We start from the raw sequence: 27,234 nt of genomic DNA on the forward strand, positions 1-27,234 counted from the left end.
AGCTCACAGTAAAAATATGACAAATATAAATATGACAAATATATTTTTTTGGGGGAAACATTTTAACAACACAAATCTTGTATGGGGGTCCCTCCCTGGCATAAAATATTTTCAGAAGGGGGTCCGCAGACAAATGCATATTAATTGACCTTGACTTGAATATGCTTGAGAAACACTGGTTTAAACAACAATAGGAAACAAGCCCAAATAAGCAATTTACACTTTAGAAACAAGCCCAAAAAAACGCAACCCCTCAACCACCAAAATTTACAAGCAACTTCACAGAAAAACAAGCCCAACGTCGCTTATAATAAGCGAACATGGCAACGCTGCTGCACTGCTCTCCTTCGGTGGTACAAAGTGTTCTGCTGCTGCGGGGAGAACAAGCTACTGTGGTTACTTGCGCTCTCCCTTGCGGCGACTAGCGGTAGTAACTGCTGCAAATGAAGAACTCTCAGGGAGATCTTGGATATTAGTTCAGTCCTTCTCAAACCTTTTCATGTCAGACCCCCAAATTAAAATGTTTTTGGCCACGGACCCCCCCCCCCCCCCCCCATCTGGAAATATCTTGTGTAAGATTGATTGATTGAATATTGTCAGAGGTGAACGAAGTACTCGACCCCAGTACTTGAGTAAGAGTACAGATACTCCTTGGTCAAATTTACTACACTATAAGTAAAAGTAGCTCAGTCAAAATGTTACTCATGTAAGAGTAAAAAAGGAATTGCTTTTAAATATACTTAAGTATTCCAATGTACATGCTTTGAAAAATACTTAAAGTACAAGTAAAAGTAAAAGTAGAAGTACATTTCTTAATTTTGATATCAATGAATTGCTGTAATGTTTTCACAATGCATTTATAGGACCTTGTAACTCTTGTTTCAGAGAAGTACTGTAACTCTCTGAAACCACCTGCACTGCATGCACTGATGTGCTTGCTTGTAGACGTTATACAAAGCCTTCAGAAACACCTATAAAAACATAGAAATGACTGAGGAACCAGAACTAAATACTTACAAAGAGGCGAGCGGAGGGGCAAGCCAGAAACTAGTGTGAGAGCAGAAGTTAGGCCAATTGCATTTTAGGGAAGAAAAAAAACAGCCAACCTAAAGGCCAAACCGCACCAATGCAACTAGTCGCAACTCCTTGCAACAAAACTGTTTTAAGGTCAACCACACCGATGCAACTCCTTGCAACTGCCATTGGGGTTAATGGTTGCAAGTAGTTGCATGTTGCAAGGAGTTGCATGGCGATCGAAACATTGTTGTGGATGTGGAGTGGGCTTAAAAGTACTCCGTACTTTATAGCCTTCCTAGAAATATACTTGAGTAAAAGTAGAATATTTGTCTTGGAAATGTACTCAAGTAAGAGTAATACGTATCAAAAAAATCTAATACTCAAGTAAAGTACAGATCCTCAGAATCTGTACTCAAGTACATTTACTCCGTTACTGTCCACCATTGAATATTGTATTAGACAGAAATGTAAAAATAGCACCAGTACAGTCAAACACATTGTCTAAAACACGAACACCAAAAAAGTCCTTGCGGTCTTGTTTCCATTGGGGTCCTAGGTATTCAATTCATCAACATATAAAATAGCACCAGACATTCAATATCATCACAAATATAAAACACTATATGTACAGAGTATTGTCTAGTTGGACATTGATCTTGATCTAATAGGTCTTGTCTAGTTGGACCCCAAGGCCCAGGGGTCCTTGAGGACTAGTGGAGTAGAGATCCACTGAAACAAACAAGTCATCATGGGTCTGCGCGGGTGTCACAGACCGAAAATAGCCGATCTACACGCTCACAACGCGTCGCAGTTCGGCATGCAGCTAAGTGAAAATCAGCCATTTCGATGGCATCACGGCCCGCCAAAAATACATTTTAGTGGACTATTAACTGTAGATTTGGTCGACTAAAACTAGACTAAAAGTAAAACATTTCAGATGACTAAAACTAAACAGAACTTTATCCAAAAGACTATGACTAAAACGAAATCAAAATTTGCTGTCAAAATCAACACCACTCCACAAGGCCATACGTCCAGATGCCCTGGTAGCAGCATGATATTGTTGCTGTCCGGCAGAAACCTATTCTAACTTTTAGTTCTTCGTAAATGAATGCCCTACTTAATCATACTACAGTGTCACACAAAAGCATCAAAGGTAGCAGATCTACAAGCTCGAAGCGACGGGTTTTGAGCTTATAAATATGCTACTTTTGCCATTTTTGAATTTGAATCCTGAAAAGTAACGGTTTTGGAGGTTTCCACCCCACGAGACGATATAGCTACGATATAACTATGGAATAATAAAGAACACAAGCCTGGTTTGACAGACAGCAGTTATAGCTTTATGTAGAGCTCTGTATGTTAAATCATTAAGGAGTTGTTTGGAATGCAACATTATGAATAAACCATCAGTGACCAGTCTCATATGAGATAACATAAATATACAAGAAATACTAATATAAAAACACTAAACATTCTAAATGAATGTGTTTTTTTACACAAGCAAAATAAAAATAGGAAAATCTAATAAACAAGATTTTTTTATTGAGTAATAAATTCATGACAAACACAAATGTAACAGAAACAAGTTACATCTCAAATATATTATGTTTAAAAATCCCAATAAAAATATTAGAAAGACATCTAAAAATATTCTTGAACATTAACTCAATGTGGCATCTCAAATATACAGTTCTGAAAATAGGAAGCAGTGCGTTCAGATGGTGGTAGTTGGTTTACATTTTGAGGTTCCAAAATATAAACAGATTATAATAACAGGTTTACTATAAGAAAGTAATCCACCAGATTACTGAACTCATTTAAAAATGAAGCTATTAGTTTTAATTACATTTGAGAACTGATTGACTATGAAGTTGAATATTGAAACTGAAGGCCACTGATATCCCTTGTAGCTTACTACTGGACAAAGCATTATTTAAAAACACAATTAACAAGAACCCATGCAAACCTCCCACTGTGCAATGTGTCTGTCCCTGAGAATAGTCCAAGTTGTGATAGGCCTGGGCCGTGTGGACAAAATAAAATATCACAAGATCTTTTCATCAAACACATCAATATTTTGTGACGATCACATACATTATTTTAAAATGTTCAAAAATCTTAAAAAGCAGTGATAGAATATTGACCCAGCCCTAACATGTGTTATAATTATGTTCCATTAATATTTCATCATATTCTGTTCATTAACTGGTGTCCTACTTTGACACAACAGCAGCACATCATAAGGACAACTTAGTTTTTTTTTTTTACAACAAGGGTACTGTTATTAGTTTGTAATGATAATAATTAAAAGATGTGTTTAAAAAAATGGATTTCTATCTTTCTGTCGTTATAGCGATTTTTAACTGGGGGGAGGGAGCATTCAGGTAATAAGATGGCTTATTGTGTAAAAGCAAACATTTTTACCAATTACCCTAATGCCTCCGCCCCCAGTTAAACATTGCTATAACGATAGAAAGCAATAAATGAAAATGTTTTAACACTCATCTTTTAATTATTATCATTACAAACTAATAAAATAACCCTTGTAAAAAAACAAAGTTGTCCTTTAACAGAACACAGTCCACGCTGGAAGTTAAAGATGGGTCCATTTCTAAGCACACGAACCCTAGTCGCATGGGTCAATTTTTAACCACATAAACCCTAGTAGCATGGGTCAATTTTTAACCACATGAACCCTAGGCGTGGATCCATTTTTAACTACTGCACATGAACTGTTAACGTCCCTATTCTGGGGGAAAACATTTGTCAAAAGTAGCACGTCTACAAGCTCACAGCACGTCACGACACGTTGTGACTGAATTCACCTTTGACCCTAAAACAAACATGTAGAAACAGACAGTTTGTGTTTTTGGCACTTTTAACATTCATGCCCCCCCATTCTCTCCTTAGCTCAGGCACTCAACTGACAACCTGCCATTCAGGTTCAGGTCTGAATTTAGCCTATTGTTATTAATCATTACATTTGCTAAGAAATATTTCATAAAATTCATTCATCGAGCTTCCCTTCCAGATGTCATTACAAGACGCATCCGGCATCAGACATGCTGATTAATCCATTATTAAGACCGGGAACGCAACTGTGTCATTTTAAGATTTCTTTGGCTATTCAAAAAGTAGCAGATCTACAAGCTCATAGCGCGGCACCGAGTGCCGCGCTATGAGCTGGTAGGTCTGCTACGTTTTGAAAAATCGTGAAAATACATAATCCAAAAATGTTTTCTAAATCCTTATATACAAATACATATCTAAAAATGTTTTCTAAATCCTAACAGTATGTTGCTATATCAGTGGTGCCCTAACTCTTTCATGTCAAGGACCCTCGAAATGATATGCATTTGGCCGCGGACCCCCCATCTCAAAATATCTTGTTCCAGGGACCCCCAGAAGCAAATATTGGAGTTAAAAATGTTTGCGAATTTAAAAAGAAATACAAAAAGTTTGAATATGGAGATAAGAGGTTTCTGCCAGACAGCGACGGTATCTGTACATTCCTACACGATTAACTGAAAATAAACAGCGTGCAATGGAAAAAAGACGTCTAGATCTGCCATCTACAGTAAAGAGATATTGGTGTTGAGGAAAAAAGGAGCAGACCTAGTATAGAGCCCTGAGGGACTCCGGTCTACTTACTAAGTAAATAGGGTTTTAGGTGAAGGAAACCAGTAACTTAATAAGCCAGACCAACACTGTACTACTAACTGGTTCAACATGTTTCACAATGGAAACTAAATGTTTTCAGTTGACAATTAATCCAGGACCCAGTTTTCTGAACGTTAACACAATATTCCTGGATTATTCATCCGTCTGTAACTCTGTCAGAACCCATCAGTTGAACCCCAGAAACAGCTCAGTACTTATTCTGGCAGGACAAATTAGTTAGAAGATTGCGTACAACACTTTATAATATTAGCGTCTAACTTTATAGTTGCACCTGGCAACGTCTCAGTTCACGCGCTCTGATCTACTCTACTGTTTTTATTCTGTTCCGTTTCCATGACGATTACGATTATTAACGGAGTCGGAGTGTTTTCAAAAATAACTCTGGACCAAGAAAAGGTTTCATAAATGAACTCTGAGCTAATTGAGAGCCATGAAGATTATTCCTTAGATGTAGTTTGGTTCAATTTAGGGGGCAGGGTGCTGAAGTGCTTCAATAAACTGAATTAACTTGTCATCTTTTGGTCACAAATTCCATTCCCGGCTAGCTATACACCATGAGCATGCAAGGAACTGAACTGCTAGGTGCTCACTTGCACAGCAGCCATATTGGAAAGAAATTGGGCCTCTTCTTACTTCCTTCACAGGTGTTACCAATGATACTAATGAAGGCTCTGTTCCATTCTGGTCAGGGTGCTGATATCGTGCATGATGGCTCACTAGAAACACTCCATTTTGGTTCCCAAATGGCCCCTTATGGTGGGTGTGTAACTCTGAGAGTGTACAAATGGAACCAAATGGACCTGTAAGGGTCCATTTGGTTCCATTTGTACACTCAGAGTTATGGGGGTCCTTGAAAATAAGACAACCACTATGCCACACTAAATGGAACAGAGCCTTAATTAGTATTATTGGTAACACCTGTAAAGGAAGTAAGGAAGGGGCCCAATTCATTCCCAATATGGCTGCTGTGCATAGAGCCTTTACACCCTAGCGTCCCTATTCTGGGGAAAACATTTTTGCGTAAATGACAGATCTACACGCTATGAGGGCTCTATATGGCTTTGTGATCTGTCAGGCAGTACCAGAGGATCACAGACAGGCTGAGGAGTATGTGGAGGGGCGTGGCCTGAAGCAGGAGGGCGGAGCTGCTCAGCTGCACTTCTACAGGGAAATGGTCGCTCACCTTCAGCACCTGGCAGACAGGAACAGTGGAACACGGAGTTAAGACAGCTATACAGAAGCAATACACCAAGTCAGACAGACAGGTTGGGTCACATACTGAATAAAACATATTTACATACGAAATGCTACATACTAATCAGTACGTTACTTTTCAACATACTGTACTTTTAAGTACATACTAAACAGTATGTTTCAATTTGGACATACAGTTCTAATGAGAGCACGCCAAATATTAGGAAAAGTGCCCCATCATGTGACAAAGTAGAGGTACTACATACTTGTTGCCAGTTACAACCTGAACCCGGTCATTAAAGGCAACAAATTCCATTTTTAAAAAATAGCTAAAATAGCCAATTTACAAGTTCACAAGGGGTCACATTGTGAGCTTGTAGATCGGTTCATTTTGCACGACACCGTTATATACCGAAGTATAAAATAAAGCTAAAGTGCTTAACCAGACAAATCGTTTTAGTCGATTGGCTTAACCCATTAACAACACATTGGGTGCCAAAACCGGGAATCTCCAGTTTTACATTTTTAGCGCTCAGGTGCCAAATAAGTGCCGAATAATCGTGAAATCAATGTTTTTGTTTCTTTCGTTTTTTTCCACAAGGGGGGGGCTAGCGCAACTTTGGAACCACCCACGGTGCCTCTGAGAAGGAAGGGACAGATGGATCACCGTGCCAAAAAACCTGGCTCCCCTCCGCTCCCATTCTGTCTCCTTGCAAAAAAACTCCACATTTCCTTAACTTTTTACAGTGGGGAAAACGTTAAGACCGGGAACGCATCTCGGTCATTTTAAGATTCCTTTGGCTAATAAAAAAATAGCAGGTATACAAGCTCATAGCGCGGCACTGAGTGTTATATATTCAGGGCAAGATGCGACATTCATTCAGAGACCCACTGCAAATATGCAGTGACAGAATCTTAACTTTTAAAAAATATATATTGTTGCTGTTGAATGTCTGAATGTCCCTCAAGTGGTCAATAAAGGTTCATCTTATTTGAACAGGAAATGTTACTGGACTGAAGAGAGAGTGAGAGATAGAGAGATAATTGAGAAGAGACCTACCCGGTCTTTGGAAAGTCTGTACTCCTTGGCGAAGTTAAACACTTTAGCAGAGTATGGCTTAATGTGCTTCAGAAAGACGTCCCCATGAACCACGATCCTACACACACACACACAATTCAATTCAATTCAAAGGGCTTTATTGGCATGAGAAAACATACGTTTACATTGCCAAAGCAAAAAGCACAATACAACAATACAGCAATACAATCAAAACAAAAAATGTACATTTGAAAGTCAGAATCTTCAATAGATCAATTTCTATGTACCAAGATCACTGGGTGCAGGTATAGTGCAGGAATATACACAATGATTAGTCTTTAGGGTGGTTGTGTTCCGTTCGATATCCTTCTCCTATCACAACAACTCACGAATCTTGCTGCTGTGTTTGCACATTGTTGTACTTCGCCCAGCAGATATGGGAGTTTTTTGTCGTTGGTCATGTTTTCAAAGTCTCTGTGTGTGGTTGTAATCTGTGGGAAGTATGTGTCTCTGATGTCTTGGTACAATGGACAGACGGTTAGGAAGTGTAGCTCGGTTTCCACTTCCTTTTGTGTGCAGTGGGTGCATAGTCTGTCTTCTCTCGGGATACAGGTCTGCCTGTGACGACCTTTCTCGATCGCAAGACTGTGCTCACTGAGTCTGTATCTAGTTAAGATTTTTCTTTGTTTTGGGTCGGTCACGGTGCTCAGGTATTCTGCCACTGTGTATTCTCTGTTTAGGGCCAGATAGCATTCTAGTTTACTCTGCTTTTGTGTTGCTTCTTTCCAATGTGTCAGGTAGTTTTCCTTTTGCTGTTTTATAATTTTGTTTGGTCCGATGGGTTTTCTATCTCGTGGCTCTGTTTGTGTTTGTGCCCGGAGTTCCATGGCCAGCTGGCTGAGGGGGCATCTCTCTAGAGTTTCGCTGTGTGTGAGTGCTTTGTTATGGAGTGCATTTAGGTCGCTTTCTTTTAGGTGGTTGTAGAACTTAAGTGCTCTCTTTTTTATTTTGATTATGAGTGGGTATCGTCCTAGTTCTGCCCTGCATGCATTATTTGGTGTTTTTCGCTGGGTACGGAGAATGGATTTGCAGAATTCTGTGTGTAGGGTCTCGGTTTGGTGTTTATCCCATTTTTCAAGGTCATGGTTTGCTAATGGTCCCCAGATCTCACAACCATAGAGGGAAATTGGTTCTATCACAGAGTCCAGTATTTTAAGCCAGGTTTTAATTGGGATGTCTATTTTGATGTTTCTTTTGATAGCATAGAATGCCCTTCTTGCCTTGTCTCTCAGGTCCTTTACAGCTTGGTTGTAGTTCCCTGTGCTGCTGATGTTTAGGCCAAGGTAGGTATAGTTTTTTGTTTGTTCTAGTGGGATCGTATTTAGGAAAAATTGATGGTTTTGGCGGCTACACACACACACACACACACACACACACACACACACACACACACACACACACACACACACACACACACACACACACACACACACACACACACACACACACACACACACACACACACACACACACACACACACACACACACACACACACACACACGCAGTTGAATACATGCTCATGTGTTGCTCAAAAACTGAAATGGTGACATAAGTAAAAAACAAATCAGCAGGTAGCATATATTATACTACTATGTGTCACAGGGGTGAAATGAATGCATGAGTGAATGAATTCATGTTAAAGAGAGGCTAAGTGAATGATACATTGAATGAATATTAATGAGTTAGTGAGTGAACGCTTGTGAGTGAATGAATGTTAATTGGTTAGTGAGTGAATGAATGTTAATTGGTTAGTGAGTGAATGAATGTTAATTGGTTAGTGAGTGAATGAATGTTAATTGGTTAGTGAGTGAATGAATGTTAATTGGTTAGTGAGTGAATGAATGTTAATTGGTTAGTGAGTGAATGAATGCGAGTGAATTCATCGTAATGAGTGAGTGTTTACCTGTCGTAGGGACAGTTGGTCAGGTCGGTCACGGTGGTGTCCACCTTGTCTCCAATCAGCCAATAGAAACCCTTCTCAGTGAACAGTCTGATGTTCTTCTTGCTGGGGCGAGTCATGTGAGCACAGCCCGCGTTGAAGTCTCCTAGAAACATCAGATTCTACACACACAACACACACACACACACACACACACACACACACACACACACACACACACACACACACACACACACACACACACACACACACACACACACACACACACACACACACACACACACACACACACAGCGTTTCTAACAAATAGAACAGTATAATAACTAATATATTCATATAATTATTGTTATGATAACATAACTGTAGTCGCAGCTGTCCAGAAAGTGGCAAACCGTTTCCTGTTCCGGTTCAGTATCCCTTAGCTTTGCATGACCGGCTCGGAAACAAAGATGCTCAAGTATTTTAGGAAGCTACGCCATCCCACGTGAACATCCTACACAGTGTGAAGAAGAGCAGAGTGCTCCAAACACCGCTCAGCCCACTCAGGCGGTACCAAAATAAACGTCACACAGATACAACGTAAAACAGAGATGGTGAGTCTTGCTTTTCAATTGTTTGTCTTGGCTTGGAGGCCGATTTGAACTGGAAACACGCGTGACACCGTTTACACTGTGCCACCTTCTGCAAACCCAAGACTGCAGTCATGCACAGAGCCTATAATGAGCTACTTCCGGTCACCTTGGTTTTCCACTTCTTGCTGACTTCCTGGAAGACGTCGTACAGATGGTTGATTTCCTGGACGGCGTTTTGAGGATCCGTGTGCAGAGGAACCAAAACAAACTCACCTATGGCTGCTCAGCAAAGAGAGAGAGAGACGGGGTTACTCCTAGAGCATACATGGGCAACTGGCGGCCCCCACCTTCACTTAATACGGCCCACAGGTTAATACCGGAATACTGATATATTATTGATTTCAGCTGTCACAATTCCAAACATGCAAACATGCCCCGCTTTAATTTACGTCAGTCTATATTAGTAGCTTAATGACTAGTAGTAAAATTCCATTGTCTTTTTTATGTCCAATCTATTTGTATTTAAGTTCATAAAGTTAACGTAAGTATAACTAAATGCATTTAAAATTAAATAAAAATGTTGCTTTTCAGGATTCCAATTAAAAAAATAGTAAAAAAAAAAAAAAGTAATCAGGAGTCCAATTAAAAAATAGCAAAAATAGCCGATCTACAAGCTCCAAACGCGTCGCAGTGCGACGCGTTTTGAGCTTGTAGATCGGCTATTTTTGCAGTATATACAATGTGGCCCTCTGGAGTGAGTGGGGAAATATAGTGGCCCTCCCCTCTCCATCATCAAAGTTGCCCACCTCTGTCCTAGAGGAACCACAACAAAATCACCTATGGCTGCTCACCAAGAGACAGAGTTACTGCTAAAGTATACTCTCACACGACAGTGTCGCTTACCGACATGTCATAATGTGAGGTCACATGGGCAGGTCACATGGATAGGTATTTGCAGGTCATACACACATTTACAGTCAAAAGACCACAATGAAAATAAGCCCTTGAGCTTTTTGTGTTTTATTCTTTTTGAAGGATATGCACTAAATCGTTGGGCAGAAACCTCCATTTCCATATTTCAACTTTTTTTGTTTTTTTTGCAATTCACTGCCCTACTTTATCATACAAGAATGATTCTTGTATGATCTTTCATTACAAAAGTAGTGAAAATAGCCAATCTACATGCTTGTAGATCGTCTATTTCTAAGGTTTCTGCCCCACAGCGACAATATGTTCATGTATATGCATTTCTGTCAATGCATTGACGCTGGAGTTTGTGATTATGAACCGGGCTATGGCTACTGTAGGTCCAACCCCTTGAACAACTACGCCACCTGGCATGTAACGATTACCCCAAGTCAGGTAACCTAAAGAAATGTATGGGTAAACTTAAAAGAAGATTAACCATTAACCAAGCAAAATACATGATTTTTGGGGGGAGTGGGAGTGAAACTAACCTGTTCTGTTGCTCTGAAAACGAACCACGAAAGGAGGACGGACGAACGACTTCTTTGCCTGGTACTGATGTTCACCTGTCACATTAACTGTGTTCTTCCTGTTGAGAGGGGAGGAGAGGAGAGGAGAGGAACAGTTATTAACCAGTTAGACAGCTGTGAAGACATACTGTACACCACTGAGCGGACCCCAGTCAACAAAGTACTGTATATAGGGTTTAAGTGGTTAAAGAGGTTGGTTAAAATGCTCTGTAATACACCTTTGATATTAAAGTGCTCCAGAAGGTTATAAAAGTCCTGTGCAGAGGATGACTCTTATACTGCAGTATGGTGCATAGTTTTAGCGAAAGCAGCTGATCTACAAGCTGTCAACGTGTCGCGATGTTCTGCTATTTTCACTACTTTCAATCTGTTAAATAATCATTCATTAATCAAAATTGAGGCAACGTTTCAAATAATGGTGATATTGATTTGAAGTCATATCGCCCAGCTTTAACACATTTATATACATTATCCGTATATGAACTGTATATGAATGAACACATACGTTTGACTGATTTCAGATCGGTTTACCTGTATATGAAGACATACTGCTGCAGGTTATCGGAGTTTCCCAGTGGTTTACTGGACACAAACTGGTACTGGTTGGCGTCCTCATACCTACACACAGTACACACACACACACACAACATGACACCAACATAACACAACACGACAACAAAAGAACACATACCGGCAGTGGTGGTAAAAGTACTCACATTTTTTACTTAAGTAAAGGTATCAATACTGCAATGTAGAGATACTCTGTTACAAGTAAAAGTCCGGAATTCAACATTTACTGTAGTCAACGGCCTATGCTCCTTGAAAAGGAGCGTTATGCATAAGTAAGTAAGTAATCTCATGACACTTTACATGCACAGAGACCCAACAGTTCCCCCATGAGCAAGCACTTGGCGACGGCGGCAAGGAAAGATGGAAAAGAACCATCACTTTATATTATATAAAGTGAAGCAGAACCTTCACTCTACATTATATTGGTATTAATATACAAATATGTTTTATTGGTAGTAACATGGTCATTATTACTGATCAGCAGTGTTGAGCAAGCAGCACTATGTAACTGTCCTCCTCTACCACAGATTTGAACACGGTTTCGTGCGCAAGTGCTGAAATCTTTACCATTGAGCTAATAGAGCCTGCCTGCTTGCTCAGGGGATAAATGGAATCTTGACCATCAGGTTAAAATTCGTGTCAGATACTGTGTCTAGGTGAGACGTGACCTTTTCACACATCTAAATGTCTCAATGGAAGAGCAGTGAGACAGTAACCACCCCAAATATATAAGTTAGATTGTATTATCATAATCTACTATACGGATTGGACATTTTATTCATTAAAAAAAGTTACATAGTGCCGCTTTACTAGTTGAGTTACTAGTTACTTTTGTGTTTAGTTGTATTTAGCTTCAAAATGAATGTATACATTTTCCTGTTGAACGACTCAAATCTATTGTTGCTCACTATGATGAAAACTAGTTGATATGGGAATCATATCTTCAACACTGAAACCATGTCTTTTTAGTTCTGCCTTGGGGAGCAGACGGCTCAACATCGTCTTGAACGCGCCTCCATGTTGAAGGTGCACGCAGGTTTTTTTTTTTCACATTAAGTCATGACAATGCGGCCATTCAAATGACAGTAACTGTAACGGCTAACTGGAAAAAGTAACTAATCTAGTACTTTACTAGTTACCTCAAAGCTCAAAAAGTAGTTGTGTTACAGTAACACGTTAGTCCCAACACTGCTGACCAGGAGTATAACTTTGAATGTTTCCAGTATAACAGTAGACTGCGTGTGTGCGTGCGTGCGTGTGTGCGTGCGTGCGGGCGGGCGGGCGGGCGTGCGTGCGTGCGTGTGTGTGTTCCATCAATGCTTTTATAAAAACTGTCCAAAACAGTCGGTGAGATCATATCCACCAATCACAATTATTATCGTAATAAAGAAACTTGAACACACAATTACCAATTAGAAATGTGATTTTCTCCAAACCTCCATTCAGAGAGAAACAAGGCTGGAGGGCGTGACAGGTTATGTAGCCTCTGAAACCCATGCCTTTTTTTGTTTACAGGTTATGTGACTAGTCCAAGAATGTTAAAGCAAATGTTCCCCAAAGCTCACCAGGCAAGACAAGGCCTTGTTAAAATGATGGATCAAGTTGGTATGATTATCGTTTTGTTAATTAATATGATTATTAACACATCGGGTGCCAAACACGGTCTGAACCGTGTGTTTACATAGTGGCGGTTCCGAAGCTTCGGTGCCGAACACGGTCTGAACCGTGATTTCAGTCTTTTTGTTTTTTTCGTTTTTCTCCGCGCGGGCGGGGCTAGAGCAGCTCTGGGAGCACCCATTGTAATCCTGCGAAGGAAGTGCCAGATCGCTCACCGGAAACATTTTTTTTTCCCCCATCCGCTTCCTGTCTATTTCCTACTTTGAAACGCCTATATCTCCGAATCTGTTTCCTGTGGGGAAAACCGGTCATGCGCGATGCGCGATCCCCCCCCCCCGTTGTAACCCGCGAGGGGAATGTTATGGTTCCAGCCTGTAGCCAGGCTCATGGCAGAACATGAATCGATGCTTTTTTTTGCGTGGATTTGCTTGTAACGCACGCGGAAACTTTAAACAGCAAAGCGCAGTCAATGGGGAGAATGCTGGCACCCACGGTAAGTTGTTATGAAAAAATGCTGGCACCCGATGTGTTAAACAGATTATCAAGGGATTGGCAGAATTAAACTAATTATTATTGTGATTAATTTTGATTGTATGAATGATAATAATTTGTACTGTACCTGTCAGAAGTGTTGCTGTTGAGGGCAGACAGGAGACACAATATTATTACACACTTGAAATGATTCCTCTTTTTAAAGCTGCACTCTGTAACTGTCGCCCCCGGGTTCTGGGATTTGAACCCGGAGGTCCCCCGCGCAAAACCGTTGACCACTGAGCCAATAGAGCCTTCCTGCCTGCTTGCTCAGGGGAGAAATTGAGTTTTGGCCTTCAGGCAGTACCACTTGTCAAAAGGTATTGGTCCTACCAGACCAGGATCTAAATGTCTCAATAGAAGAGCAGGTAGACCAAATACGTTATATTGTATTAACATACTCTACTACAGTGGTTCTCAACCTGTGGGTCGGGACCCCCAGGGGGGTCCCCACATGATTTTGGGGGGATCCCCAGATGACAGTAAATTGAGTGACAATTTAATGACTTTTAAGACCTTTTTAATACCTAAAAAAAAAGGGGGGAAATACCATTATTTCATCAAAAGTAACCAACAAACTATACAATAAAAACTGGTCAAAATATTTCCAAATCGTCAACTAATATAAGAGGCAAAAATAATAGCCGATCTACAAGCTCACAACGCTTGTATAGATCTATTTTCACTATTTATCTGTGGAACCGAGTCAAACTAAATGTAATGCCTCAACTCGTACATTCCAAGTGCTTAGGGTGGGGGGTCCCCAGTTCAAATATGATTATTTTGGGGGGGTCGTGGCCTGAAAAGGTTGAGAACCACTGCTCTACAAGACCGATTGGTCAAAACAACATTTTATTCACCAATTTCTTTTTTACATAGTGTAGTTTTACGTCTTTCCAAACTGGTAGTACCTGCAGCAGTGTATTATTAGTGGGCTGTGACTCAGGAGGTGGCAGGAGTGGCCGTTTGGAACCTGGAAGGTTCCATCCCCAGCTCTTCCTGGCTTCCTGTCGAAGTGTCCTTGAGCAAGACCTGAACCCCTACAGTAACTGCTCCAGATGAGCAGGTTGGTGCCTTGCATGGTTTATCCCATTCAATCCCGAGAACGCATCTACAAATGTCTTCTAAATCTTAACTGGTTTCTTTATCAGATATATCTGTTGCTGTATCAGTAGTGCTCACATTTCTTCATGTCAAGGACCACCCAAGATGATATGTATTTGGAACCGTGAACCTACCGGTTCCCAAACAGCCGCTCTACCTCCTGAGTAAAGTACATTAACATAAGAACATTTCCCTGCAACAACATTTGTCATATAAATATTCATGTCCTGCTTTCACCTCTATGGTGGTTGTGTCATTTCCTCATTCTATAATGTTTGTAGGAACACATGATGTTGTGTGTCACTGATCTAGGATGTACTCCCATTTATTGTCTAGTGTTTAGTCTAGGATCATCTAGTTTTTAGTCTAGGATGTTCGTCATAACCTGCTTAGCTGTTCTCCTATGCTATTGGTTGACTGTACTAAAGCCCGACCGATGCCAGAGTTTTGGGTCCGAAGCCGATCCCGATTCTGGAAAATCCCACACCACTGATTACCATTGTTTTGGCCCACATTTTGTTAGAATGTAACATTTTGCAACATGCAACATTTTGAAATCCACATTTCAAAAAATAGCCAATCTGCAAGTTGAACACTGACGCCGTCGCGTAGTTCAAAACTCAGGACACAACGGCTGCATAATTCCCGATACCGAAAAAAAGAAAAGTAATGGCCGATATATCGGGCGGGCTCTAATTGTAACATGCCTGGTCTAGGATCAGTGAGTGCTGTACCTTTCACTGTACCTATTGAGGGCTTTCACCAGAACCTTGATGGCTGCATGCTGAGGATCCTTCACTTCCTGTAGGAGACAGATGTCACAGCGAGACAACAGCTGCATGGGGACAGAGAGACAGACAGACACACAGTTAGAGATGTCTTCTGTCAAATATTTGTACTTCACTGTGTGTGTGTGTGTGTGTGTGTGTGTGTGTGTGTGTGTGTGTGTGTGTGTGTGTGTGTGTGTGTGTGTGTGTGTGTGTGTGTGTGTGTGTGTGTGTTGTGTGCTGAATGACGATTAGGTTGACCTAGGATCAGATTACTGCAGCGCAAAGTAAGGTGGACAAAGTTAAGCTGTGCATGCACATGAGTGCATCAAACTATACCTCCATTGGATCAAAGGTGCGCGGACCATGCATGATTATGGATTCCTTCTATATTGAGGTGAAAACATTTCATCGTCTCCGTTTCTTATTGCAGGCTGCCAATAGATGCTAGATTCCCTTATGGAGTAACGTATATGCATTTATAAAGTAGGCACGTAATGGCAAAACTGCATATTAACACATCGGGTGCCAAACATGGTCTGAACCGTGTTTTCAGTCTTTTTGTTTCCGCATCTCCTTCTCTAAAACCCCTATAACTCCGAAACTTTTTACGCTGGGGAAAACGACTCATTTTGTATGCACAATCGCTCGCCATTGTTACTCGCGTGAGAGATGTTATCGTTCCAGGCGGTAGCCAGGACCATCGTGCAAAATGAACGCATGCTTTGTTTCACATGTATTTCTCGTCTTGGAGTCTACAGCTTAAACAGCGCCGCGCAGCTCAACGGTGAGATTTATGGCACCGAACGTAATCTTCTATTATAAAATTCTGGCACCCAATGTGTTAATAGCAATTGTAATTATTCGATTTGTCAGGTCAGGACCGTCAGATCCATGAAATACAGAACAGTCTGTGTCGGTTCTCTAATATCTCGGAACAAACCTGATGTCGAAACTAATTTAGGGTTCCGGTCTGTCATTTTGGACCTGTGAAGAGCTCTAGTATGTAATATCCATGTCTGTGTGTTTTAGTGTGTGTGCGTGTGCGTGCGTGTGTGTGTGTGTGTTTACCCGTGTCAGTGTGTGTGCTATTCGGGTGTTTGATATCTTGGCTGTGTTGAGGTTCTGGACATTGAAGGCACAGATCCTGAACCCTGAACTCTGACCCCACGACCCGTCTGCGAGAAGGGAGAGGATGAGGATGAGGAGGAGAGGGAGAGGAGAGCGCCACCTCATGGTTGGACTGTGGAGGAAACAAATAAAGGAGAGAAGTCTATCAACAAATACTATATCAGAAGAATGTTATAAAACAGTATGTATTGCCTCCTGCAGGCAAACAGTTGTACTGTAAGTACATCGGTCTTTCAAATCAAGATATTCCTTAGGGGAAAAAGGGCATTTCCCTGACAGACAGACAAAATAAAAAGAGAGAAAAAAAAAACGTAATAGGCTCTATGCACAGCAGCTATATTATCACTTCCTTCACAGGTGTTACCAATGATACTAATGAAGGCTCTGTTCCATTTAGTGTAGCACAGTGGTTTCCACGACCCCCATAACTCTGAGAGTGTACAAATGGAACCAAATGGACCCGTAAGGGTCCCTCTGAGAGTGTACAGGGTCTGTACACTCTCAGAGTTACACACCCATAAGGGGCCATTTGGAAGTCCATGAGGGTCCCTGGACCCCAACTTTAGACCCACTGGTGTAGCAGAGTGTTTCCAGTGAGACAACATGCACACAATATCAGCAACCCTGACTCTGTTTGACCAGAATGGAACAGAGCCTTCATTAGTACTGGTAATACCTGTGAATGTCTTCATAATATGGCTGCTGCAAATAGAGCCCATTTCATTCAACAACATTGTACCCTCAGAGATCTAGGATATAGTGCAACTGGACTTCCTGGAGTTCCTGACAAGACAGAACTCAGGCGGTTCAACATTATTTGAAGATATGCACTCGATGTGTCTCAATTTTCAATTTTTAATCATGACAGTTGATAACAGAAGTGAAAGCTGAAGATGAAGAAATAAAAAGCATGAATCACATAACTGACGCAACTGGTTCCGTTAGTTGACTGACCAAGCTTGAAAACAAACACACACACACACACACACGCACACACACACACACACACACACACACACACACACACACACACACACACACACACACACACACACACACACACACACACGGTAAACCAACAGTCTAAAGTTGCAACACACAGGCAGTGAGATTGAAAATCTGCCATTTTTGAAAATGTATGAAAGTGGTTGAAAGAGGGTGGACAATCAATCGACATTATGATGGAAATAGGACATTTCTGTTCATTTCCTCCAGGTGTTTTGGTGAATGAAAACAATTCAAACAATAATGTAATAATATTTGCGGTCAGGTGACTATGTAATAATTGTGACTGACAGGCCTTCCATCAAGGCTGTCCGGAGGGAGTTAAGAGGCTCTCTGGAATGTTGCTAATGTTCACTTCTCCTCCCCCGCAGCCCACCCTGCAGCACCACAGCACCTGTCTAGTCTCGCGTAGACAGACAACTATTCCACAGTCTCTGAATGCTACATAGAGTTTGGAACTACAACTCCTGAACGCTATATAGCATACATGGGCAACTGGCGGCCCGGGGGGGCGCCCCGCTTCACTTAATGCAGGTTCATATCGGAATACTGATACATTATTGATTTCAGCTGTTACAATTCCAAACATGCAAACATGACCCGCTTTAATTATTTCAGTCTGTATTAGTAGCTCAATGACTAGTATTAAAATTCTAAAGTCTTTTTTATGTCCAATGTATTCGTATTTAAGTTCATAAAGTTAACATAAGTATAACTAAATGCATTTAAAATAAATAAAAAGTTTCCAAGATTCCAATTCAAAAGTAGCAAAAAATAGCAGATCTACAAGCTCAAAACACGTCGCACTGCGACACGTTTTGAGCTACTATTTTTGAGCCATTTATTTTTGCTACTTTTGTGTGACATAGAAAGAATGGCGAAAAAAGTTAAAATACAGAGATAAGAGGTGTCTGCCCTCTGACAGTATATAAAATGTGGCCCTCTGGAGTGAGTGTGGAAACATAGTGGCCCTGTCCATCATCAAAGTTGCCCACCCCTGCTATATAGAGTCTGGAACTAAGCCTCCTGAATGCTATATAGAGTCTGGAACTAAACCTCCTGAATGCTATATAGAGTCTGGAACTAAACCTCCTGAATGCTATATAGAGTCTGGAACTAAGCCTCCTGAATGCTATATAGAGTCTGGAACTACGCCTCCTGAATGCTATATTTCCCCACCTCTGCCACTCAGGTGGAAGAGCGCATCGCTGCATGTCTGGCTGACACCTCACAGCGGATGTCTTCTCACCACCTCAAACTGAACCCAGACAAGACCTAGCTTCCGTTCTTCCCAGTTACGTCCTGCCCCACACAGGATCCAACCATTTCCATAGACAACGCCCTGGTGACTTTGGTTCCAACGGCCAAGAACCTTGGCGTTGTCCTGGACAGTCAGCTCTAATAGAAACTAGTAGCCTATATTGGCCAATCGATAGTGACTCATGGTTAACAGGGGTGTGTCTGTCTTCTTCTAAATCTTCTTAATCCTACTGACAAACACGCAAGACTCCAGGTTACATTATTTATACTCTGTAACAAGTACAACCTTTTTATTCTAACAAAAATAGACAAGGACAGAAACAGAGGAGCCAAAAGAGTCAGCGTAGTATTCTCCAGGAGAAACAAACCCCTCCAGGTACAACTGTCTGACTTTAACCTGAGATTAGTCCAAATTGTCTGTTTTTTTTTTGGTTACATCACAACTGTCTCCAGGGTTTCATTCATTCATTGATTTAATTCATTCATTCATTCCCGTATTTTTGGCTCTGATGCTAATCCTCATCTTGGAAAGTAATAAACCACAACCATTACCGATGTTTTGACCAATATAATTTGTTGTGCTACATTTCGTAACCAATTTGAAAAACCTTTTAACTATTTGAGAACATTTAAGCAAGCAAATAAATAAAATAAAATAAAAATCCAGTCACTGAACACACTTAAATGTTGAATTTGTTTTTAACACTGAAAGTTGTTTTAAAATGATTCAGGGTGAATAACAATGAATAGCTGCCGCAAATCAAATTTTGTTTGCCGAACATTCAACATAATAACATAATAAATCAAATAAGTAAACATCAAATATATTCATAATATCACATTCAGAAATATCAGTGATGTTTCATATAAAGACAAAAAGTTAAGTCAGAAGTGATGTTACACTGGTGACTTATGTGTGTGTGTGTGTGTGTGTGTGTGTGTGTGTGTGTGTGTGTGTGTGTGTGTGTGTGTGTGTGTGTGTGTGCGTGTGTGGGCATGTGCCTGAGGCTCTCTGGACCTGTTTGCTGCTGACAGCTAGGCCTGTCACAATTATTACATAATTGCCTAATCGCAATTATTTGAGATAATCGCAATTATTTTTGCATAATCGTTTCCATGTTGAAAAATAGCATGCAGAAATAGCCGATCTACAAGCTCACAACGCGTCACTTCTTCACGCGTTGTAAGCTTGTAGATCGTACACACAGTTAAATCATTAATCACAATTATTTGAGTGACAATTACTCATCAACTTAAATTTGTAATCGTGACAGCCCTACTGACACGGAGACAGAGGGTATGGCAGTGTGTTTTCAAACATCTGTGCTGTAGCCTGCTGTGAGTGAGAGAGGGAGGGAGTGAGAGAGAGAGAGAGAGAGAGAGAGAGAGAAAACCAGCTACACAGCTTTATGTTTCCTGACTGTCATACACAAACCCAACCCCCAACACACTATTAAACCTGTCAGTAAACGAGTCAGCATGACCTCACGTCACCAGCTAGCCACGCTACTCTCTAGTCAGTCAATAAAACAATAATGTTAGTCAGCAATTCAGTCAGTAAGTCAGTCAGTAAGTTAGCTTGTCAGCACGTCGGTCAGTCGGTAATTCGGTCAGTCAGTGGCTTGTCAGTCAGTCAGTGAGTCAGTTCCTCCCAGCCCTGAGGCAGTAAAGACTAACAATGTAATGCACATTGTAGAAGTAGGATCAGTGGTGTGTTCTACGCTATGTACGTAGTGTGACCTGCAGGACATTTTCCTAGCCAAGCGTAGCCATTTCATGAACAGTCTGGCCACGCGAGACTAGTTACCCAGCATTTTTTCTGCCCACAAAGCAAAGCACAAAGGGATTGTATTTCAAATTCTGAATTAGTCATCATCATGGGTGTGTTTTTGGGCATAAATTAGACCAATTAGAATATTATCTCCTAAACCAGGGGTTTTCAACAGGTGGTCCGTGGACCACTTGTGGTCCCTGAAGGTATTGCATGTGGTCCCTGACCATGTTGCAATATGTTTTTTTCTTCTTGTTCCATGGAACAGTGCATACTATCGACCTGGTAACCTATGATGACATGTCAATATGTTGTTTCTGGGAAGTCGGAGGTCAAGAAATTCCACAGAAAAGGGAGTTAGAATCTCAAGAAGGGGAAGTGTACCGGATTGCCTGATGGAGTCATCATTATTAGGAAATGTGGCCATATAATTGCATGTACCCAGGGGGCAAACCCCCCCTTTTTTTGGAAACCTGCATTTGCCCTGCCATCAAAGGTTGGCCACCAGAAATAATATCTATGACCCTCTAGGATCACAATCTATATGGACAACCCGGTCAATTTTTTGCTGGAAATCCAATATGGCAGCCTCAATATTGGCCCCTATCAGAAAATAGCTTTGGCGATAACTTTTGAACCAGATGGGCTAGAAATGCAAACTTGGTGTCTATTTCATGGTTTCAGAGCATGAGAAACCCAATGGAATACTTATCTTTATGATTAGGTGTGTCTGGACCTTTACTTTGCATATTTCCAAGATGGACGCCACCCGAAAATGAGTTTTACTATGACTTTTACAGTGACAGCTAACTGTTATGGCAAAAAGTCTGCTTTTTAAGCAATATGAACACATTTGGTCAGTTTGAGCTTTCATTTCTATGTTGTCAATATGGCTGCAGTCATAAATAATGTATGGTATTACATTTTTGCTCAGATTCTATCTATAGTTGTGGGGATGATTGCAGTGAAAAATCTGAGAAAAAGCCCACAATGTATCTTATGTATCATTTTAATAAACTAACTACAATACAAACAGACACATGCACACTCCAAGACTTGCCAAAAACTCCAACTTTAGGGCTATACAAATTAACATAGTGGTATGCATTCAAGTAACATAACAAAATATAGACTACTTAGTGACAAACAGAGTAAAAGCGGATTTGAGGTTGCCTAAAAAAGGTTCATTTTGACCTCTATGGTGCTGTCTTGCCTGCTTCTAAAGCCAATGATACTATGGTACAATGCTATTCACTGTCACTGTTGTCACATGTTGCACTGATCCTGTTGCATCGTGTCTCCAGTCCCTGGCAACGGCATCCTAAGTAGCATGGAATTTCCTTCTTTGCACAGGAACAGTTTTTTTCTGGCAGCCTTTGATACAGCTGCATGATATTGCCTTGTTCATTGACACAGGCCAGGCTGGCTCGGTAGATGCAAGGGGGACTGCATTGCTAGCACTGAGAGACCATCCATACTCTGCGAAAGAGGGAATATCCGGCTCGGCGATGTGTGCACATTTATCTATTATGGTTGCTAGAGCAGCTCTTCTCAGGTGCAGGTCAAAGGCATTCTCTGTCGGGGGCAGCAGCTTTAAGAGGGTTGATCTATTATTGAGGAACTTGTACACTCTAAGCTTACTCAGGTCAAAATCCTCCGGGTGGTCCGCTTTGGATGTATATACAGCAATTGTGAGGTCTTGTGCCTGATTGATGACGTCATCTGAGAGGCAATCAGAAGAGTTCACCAAACGCCTCAAGTGCAGGGAGATCCATCAAGTGCAGGGAGATCCAGACACATGCTGGCCTTGAACCATGCCTTCTTCCCAGTGAAGAAGGGATAGTTGGTGGTATCTCTGCCACTTAAACTATGGATAAAGGGCAGGGCACGACACCGTGCGAGCCCCAGTGCTGATACCATTTGATGGATAGGACGGTATGAATTTTGCTCTGTTCTCACCCACAGCTCTGGAAGGCATCTGAGATGGGTTGCTTTATAGTAAAGGCACATGATGATGATGTCTGTGTCATTGGCATGGATGACAACTCTGTCAACTTTGTCATTCTGGACACTATACAGGGTGTGGAGTATTATTCTTGTATCAACCTCCTGTTGTGTGGATTCTAGTGCAGGGACATCTTCAATAGACCCCTCCTTGATCACCACACTCATTGTCTCTTCTTTAAACCCCCCACCCAGGTAAAGATGTGTTGGACCAAGGGCCGACTTAAGTTTGTCATTTTCACACCATTCGTCACAGAGGAAACTCAATAGGTTTGCCTTGTTAGCTGACACAGCAAAAAACTCCCGAGGATCTGGAGCAGTGTAATGCATACTGACTTCATATTCTTTGGAAGGATTTGGTCGAGCATATCTGTGTTCTTGCTCAGCTGTCTTAAGACTAGGTCCACTGTACCGGTCACAACAGAAGTGAATGATCTCTGTGCCAGCAGGCACATCATTCAACAGCAGACGTTGGTATCGTTCAGCGATTGTTCCAAATGCTTCACCTTTCAGGAACGACCAATGGCGTATGGCATACATGGCATCAATAACTACTGCTGTTTTTCTGTCTTCTGTAGGCAAGTCAGGGATGCATGCAACTTTGGTCTCCTCTTTCAGGACCTTCACAAGGCTTGCCTTGGTACCCGTTCTCATCCTGCCATCTTCCTGGAAGAGGGAAGGGGTGGGAAGTCACTGCACTCGTGGTTGCCTATAAAGTCAACAAGGTTGAGTTCTCCACCACTGGCTATGATTTGGGTCATGCGCAAGAGGGCAGTAATTTCATTGCTCTTGCCAGGTGCTGAGGTTTTCCCCTTCGATTTTTTGGATTTTGTGTTTTGAGTGTGGAAAGTGTTAAGCTTCATTATGCTTGTCTTCTTCTGATCACTGGACAGTGATTCACACAGTGCCTTCAGACCCAGTTCTTTCACAATCATCAAGTCGTCCTTGACTGTGGAATCAGCACACTGTCCTGTAGATATGTTGATCATGGATGATGTGCTCACTGTAAATGGGTTAGTCTCCACTGCTGCCATGACCTTGACTACCATCTCTGCATTCCGGGTTACACGACTCTGACCAGACTCATGGTGTGGGTTGGAGGAGTGGAGGTGGACCATAGACTTGAGCTCTGCAGAGACAGCTGCAGTGAGTGGTTTTGTGTAGACCCATTTTGTCCGGGCAGCAGGGCTGAGTGTAATGCCATCCAGACCGCTTGCATCCTTGGCACGATGCAGCAGGATCAGTGCAACACGTGACAACAGTGACAGTGAATAGCATTGTACCATAGAATCATTGGCTTTAGAAGCAGGCAAGACAGCACCATAGAGGTCAAAATGAACCTTTTGTAGGCAACCTCAAATCCGCTTTTACTCTGTTTGTCACTAAGTAGTCTATATTTTGTTATGTTACTTGAATGCATACCACTATGTTAATTTGTATAGCCCTAAAGTTGGAGTTTTTGGCAAGTCTTGGAGTGTGCATGTGTCTGTTTATATTGTAGTTAGTTTATTAAAATGATACATAAGATACATTGTGGGCTTTTTCTCAGATTTTTCACTGCAATCATCCCCACAACTATAGATAGAATCTGAGCAAAAATGTAATACCATACATTATTTATGACTGCAGCCATATTGACAACATAGAAATGAAAGCTCAAACTGACCAAATGTGTTCATATTGCTTAAAAAGCAGACTTTTTGCCATAACAGTTAGCTGTCACTGTAAAAGTCATAGTAAAACTCATTTTCGGGTGGCGTCCATCTTGGAAATATGCAAAGTAAAGGTCCAGACACACCTAATCATAAAGATAAGTATTCCATTGAGTATCTCATGCTCTGAAACCATGAAATAGACACCAAGTTTGCATTTCTAGCCCATCTGGTTCAAAAGTTATCGCCAAAGCTATTTTCTGATAGGGGCCAATATTGAGGCGGCCATATTGGATTTCCAGCAAAAAATTGACCGGGTTGTCCATATAGGTTGTGATCCTACTGGGTCATAGATATTATTTCTGGTGGCCAACCTTTGATGGCAGGGCAAATGCAGCACACCCCCCTTTGCCCCCTGGGTAATGTGTCGTCCATGGACCACTGGTTGAGAAACAGTGGGATGCATCATGGGATGCATGCATACAGTAGCAAGTGTTAGCAAAGCACTTAGCTCATACCCTCACCCAACACAACAGTGGTCCCCAGGTTGATTCTTAATGAGGGTGGCGGTCCCTGGTTCACAATCAGTTGAAAACCCCTGTCCTAAACCCCTTAGAGCTGGTTGTACCTGTGCACATTGCTATTTAAATGACTTTCAGCAAGTTGGAGGAGACAGATTTCTGCTGAGGACATTTGCATTTGACCATCTGCAGCAGGAGCAGCATTAATAATAATAATAACGTGATATAATGAATGATGTCAAGAAACGCGGAACAAACAAAAGCACACTGCTGACACATGAAAACAAACACAGTGGCCATACGGCTGTGGTCAGAATCACGCCTTGATGTCTCCTCATGTCCAAGATATGTCAGTCTGGGATATCTCTTCTTGACTTAAAATGCTCATTCTCAGTTAGGTTCTTTCTTTAAACCGTGCATATTAAAGCATTACAGAGACGTAGTGTATGCAGTCAGAGCCCCAATGGATATTGATGATTAGATGACCTCACTGCTGTACAGAGACAGACAAAGACATGACGAGAAGTATTTGAGCATATTTATCAATAACTGTAAGGCCACTTATTGAAATAAAGTTAAACAAGCATTAACGTTATTAAAGGGGGAGAGAAAAACTCTTCCCTTTACCGCTCTGGTCTCCAAAGACGCATGGAGACATTCCTATTATTATTATTCAAAATAGGACAGTACTGTATGGATAATCTGGGACAGATCATCATGTTTAGCCAGTGGTGTAAAGTAACTAAGTACATTTACTCAAGTACTGTACTTAAGATCATCACAAAACATACATTAACCACTTCAGCCCTATCCATTTCGGCCATTTGAAAATAGCCGATCTACAAGCTCACTAATGCGTAGCGATGCGACACATTGTGACTAGTGAGCTTGTAGATCTGCATTTTTTTAATACATTTTGAACTTGTAAAATGGGACATTCTGCACAATGAGTACTTTTACTTATGGTACTTTAAGAATATTTTGATGCCAATACTTTTGTACTTTTACTCAAGTAAATTTTGATTACCGGACTTTTACTTGTAACAGAGTATTTCTACACTGCAGTAGCCTATTGATACTTTTACTTAAGTAAAAAATGAGAGTACTTTTTCCACCACTGTTCAGGTGTCATGATGGCAGCGCAGTAGGCATAAAAGACAGGACACATTCAGGTGAGAGCAGAGATACAAGTAAGAACAAAGTAGTACGATAAAAAATGTTCAACAATAAGATAAAAAAAATACTATATTACAGGGGTCCTCAACAGGGGGTCCGGGACCCCTAGGGGTCCTCAGAGTTACTACAGGGGGTCCGCCAAATCTTTGTGTGATATGATTTATTTGTTTTTACATTAACCACTTGAACCCTAGCATCCCTTTTCTGAGGAGAACTTTAGCCAAAAATAGCAGATCTACAAGCTCACAATGCGAGGCGTTGTGAGCTTGTAGATCGGCTATTTTTGGCAAAGAGTTATATAGGTGTGTAGAGGGAAAAAAGAGCAGCAAAAGTTTATCTGAAACACAATTTTACACAATATAGAGGGGGTCCCTGCTTCATCTCTCTCTCAGCTAGGGGGTCCTTGGCCTGAAAACGTTGAAGACCCCTACTATAGAAAAACAGAAAACTTAAAATCTGGCCTTGGCATCTACACTTGACATCAACACCCAGTTAGCACAATGTATGAACTTCTCCATGTACTACTGTAGGCATAACGACTGAGTTGGTATCTATGACCTGGACACACAATGTTAAACAACTACTGTTCAGAACACACACACACACACACACACACACACACACACACACACACACACACACACACACACACACACACACACACACACACACACACACACACACACACACACACACACAATAAAGTGAGTTATGTTCCATGTTTATTTTCCTACCTGTCCAGGTGGGTCGGTGGAAAGCAGTGATAGTGTAATGTGTGTGTTGGTTTGGTTTCAGGGTGGAGTTCCTGTTCCTCCTCCCCCACGTCTATCCACTTCTGAATCTGCTCAATGACGCTTCCATGGGGTCGTTCAACAACACTATGTAAAAGGTTCTGTAATGTTTATCAACGGTTTTGCAACAACAGCCCGCCCAGGTGTGTGTGTGTGTGTGTGTGTGTGTGTGTGTGTGTGTGTGTGTGTGTGTGTGTGTGTGTGTGTGTGTGTGTGTGTGTGTGTGTGTGTGAGTGTGTGTGTGTGTGTGTGTGTGTGTGTGTGTGTGTGTGTGTGTGTGTGTGTGTGCGTGTGCTGTCTGTCTGTCTGTCTGTCTGTCTGTCTGTCTGTCTGTCTGTCTGTCTGTCTGTCTGTCTCTGGAAACAAAACA

General features: G+C 41.4%; 2 protein-coding genes across 5 annotated transcripts in view; both read right to left on the reverse strand.

Moving 5' to 3' along the window:
* Positions 1 to 27,234, reverse strand: part of LOC311052793 (glycerol-3-phosphate dehydrogenase [NAD(+)], cytoplasmic) — a 346,962-nt gene that overhangs the window by 118,945 nt on the left and 200,783 nt on the right. The gene's annotated exons all lie outside the window — the stretch shown is intronic.
* On the reverse strand, positions 5,516 to 26,890 carry LOC311053029 (deoxyribonuclease-1-like). Of its 4 annotated transcripts, XM_084068399.1 has the most exons (10): positions 26,808 to 26,890; positions 16,625 to 16,796; positions 15,521 to 15,621; positions 13,771 to 13,785; positions 11,496 to 11,582; positions 10,926 to 11,023; positions 9,635 to 9,747; positions 8,900 to 9,057; positions 6,956 to 7,052; positions 5,516 to 5,893 (listed from the first exon to the last, which is right to left on the reverse strand). In XM_084068399.1, the coding sequence occupies exons 2-10, from the start codon at positions 16,787 to 16,789 to the stop codon at positions 5,753 to 5,755; spliced, it is 975 nt and encodes a 324-aa protein (XP_083924525.1). In that variant the 5' UTR covers positions 16,790 to 16,796; positions 26,808 to 26,890; the 3' UTR covers positions 5,516 to 5,752. The 4 variants fall into 4 exon arrangements, with proteins under 4 accessions (XP_083924525.1, XP_083924526.1, XP_083924528.1 ...); XM_084068400.1 differs by lacking the exon at positions 26,808 to 26,890 and having other exon boundaries at positions 15,533 to 15,621; positions 16,625 to 16,799; XM_084068402.1 differs by lacking the exons at positions 13,771 to 13,785; positions 26,808 to 26,890 and having other exon boundaries at positions 15,533 to 15,621; positions 16,625 to 16,799.

Source organism: Gymnoscopelus microlampas (assembly GCF_963454915.1).
Source record: "Gymnoscopelus microlampas genome assembly, chromosome: 10".
In the NCBI taxonomy this organism is placed as follows: Eukaryota; Metazoa; Chordata; class Actinopteri; order Myctophiformes; family Myctophidae; genus Gymnoscopelus; species Gymnoscopelus microlampas.

Coding starts and splice junctions, on each gene's coding strand:
- LOC311053029 (XM_084068399.1), bottom strand. CDS start 16,789: ATGAGGTGGCGCTCTCCTCTCCCTCTCCTCCTCATCCTCATCCTCTCC. Junction 9,748..10,925: donor TTTTCAGAGCAACAGAACAG/GTTAGTTTCACT, acceptor TTTGCTGAGCAG/CCATAGGTGAGTTTGTTTTG. Junction 5,894..6,955: donor ACAGACTTTCCAAAGACCGG/GTAGGTCTCTTC, acceptor CCTGTCTGCCAG/GTGCTGAAGGTGAGCGACCA.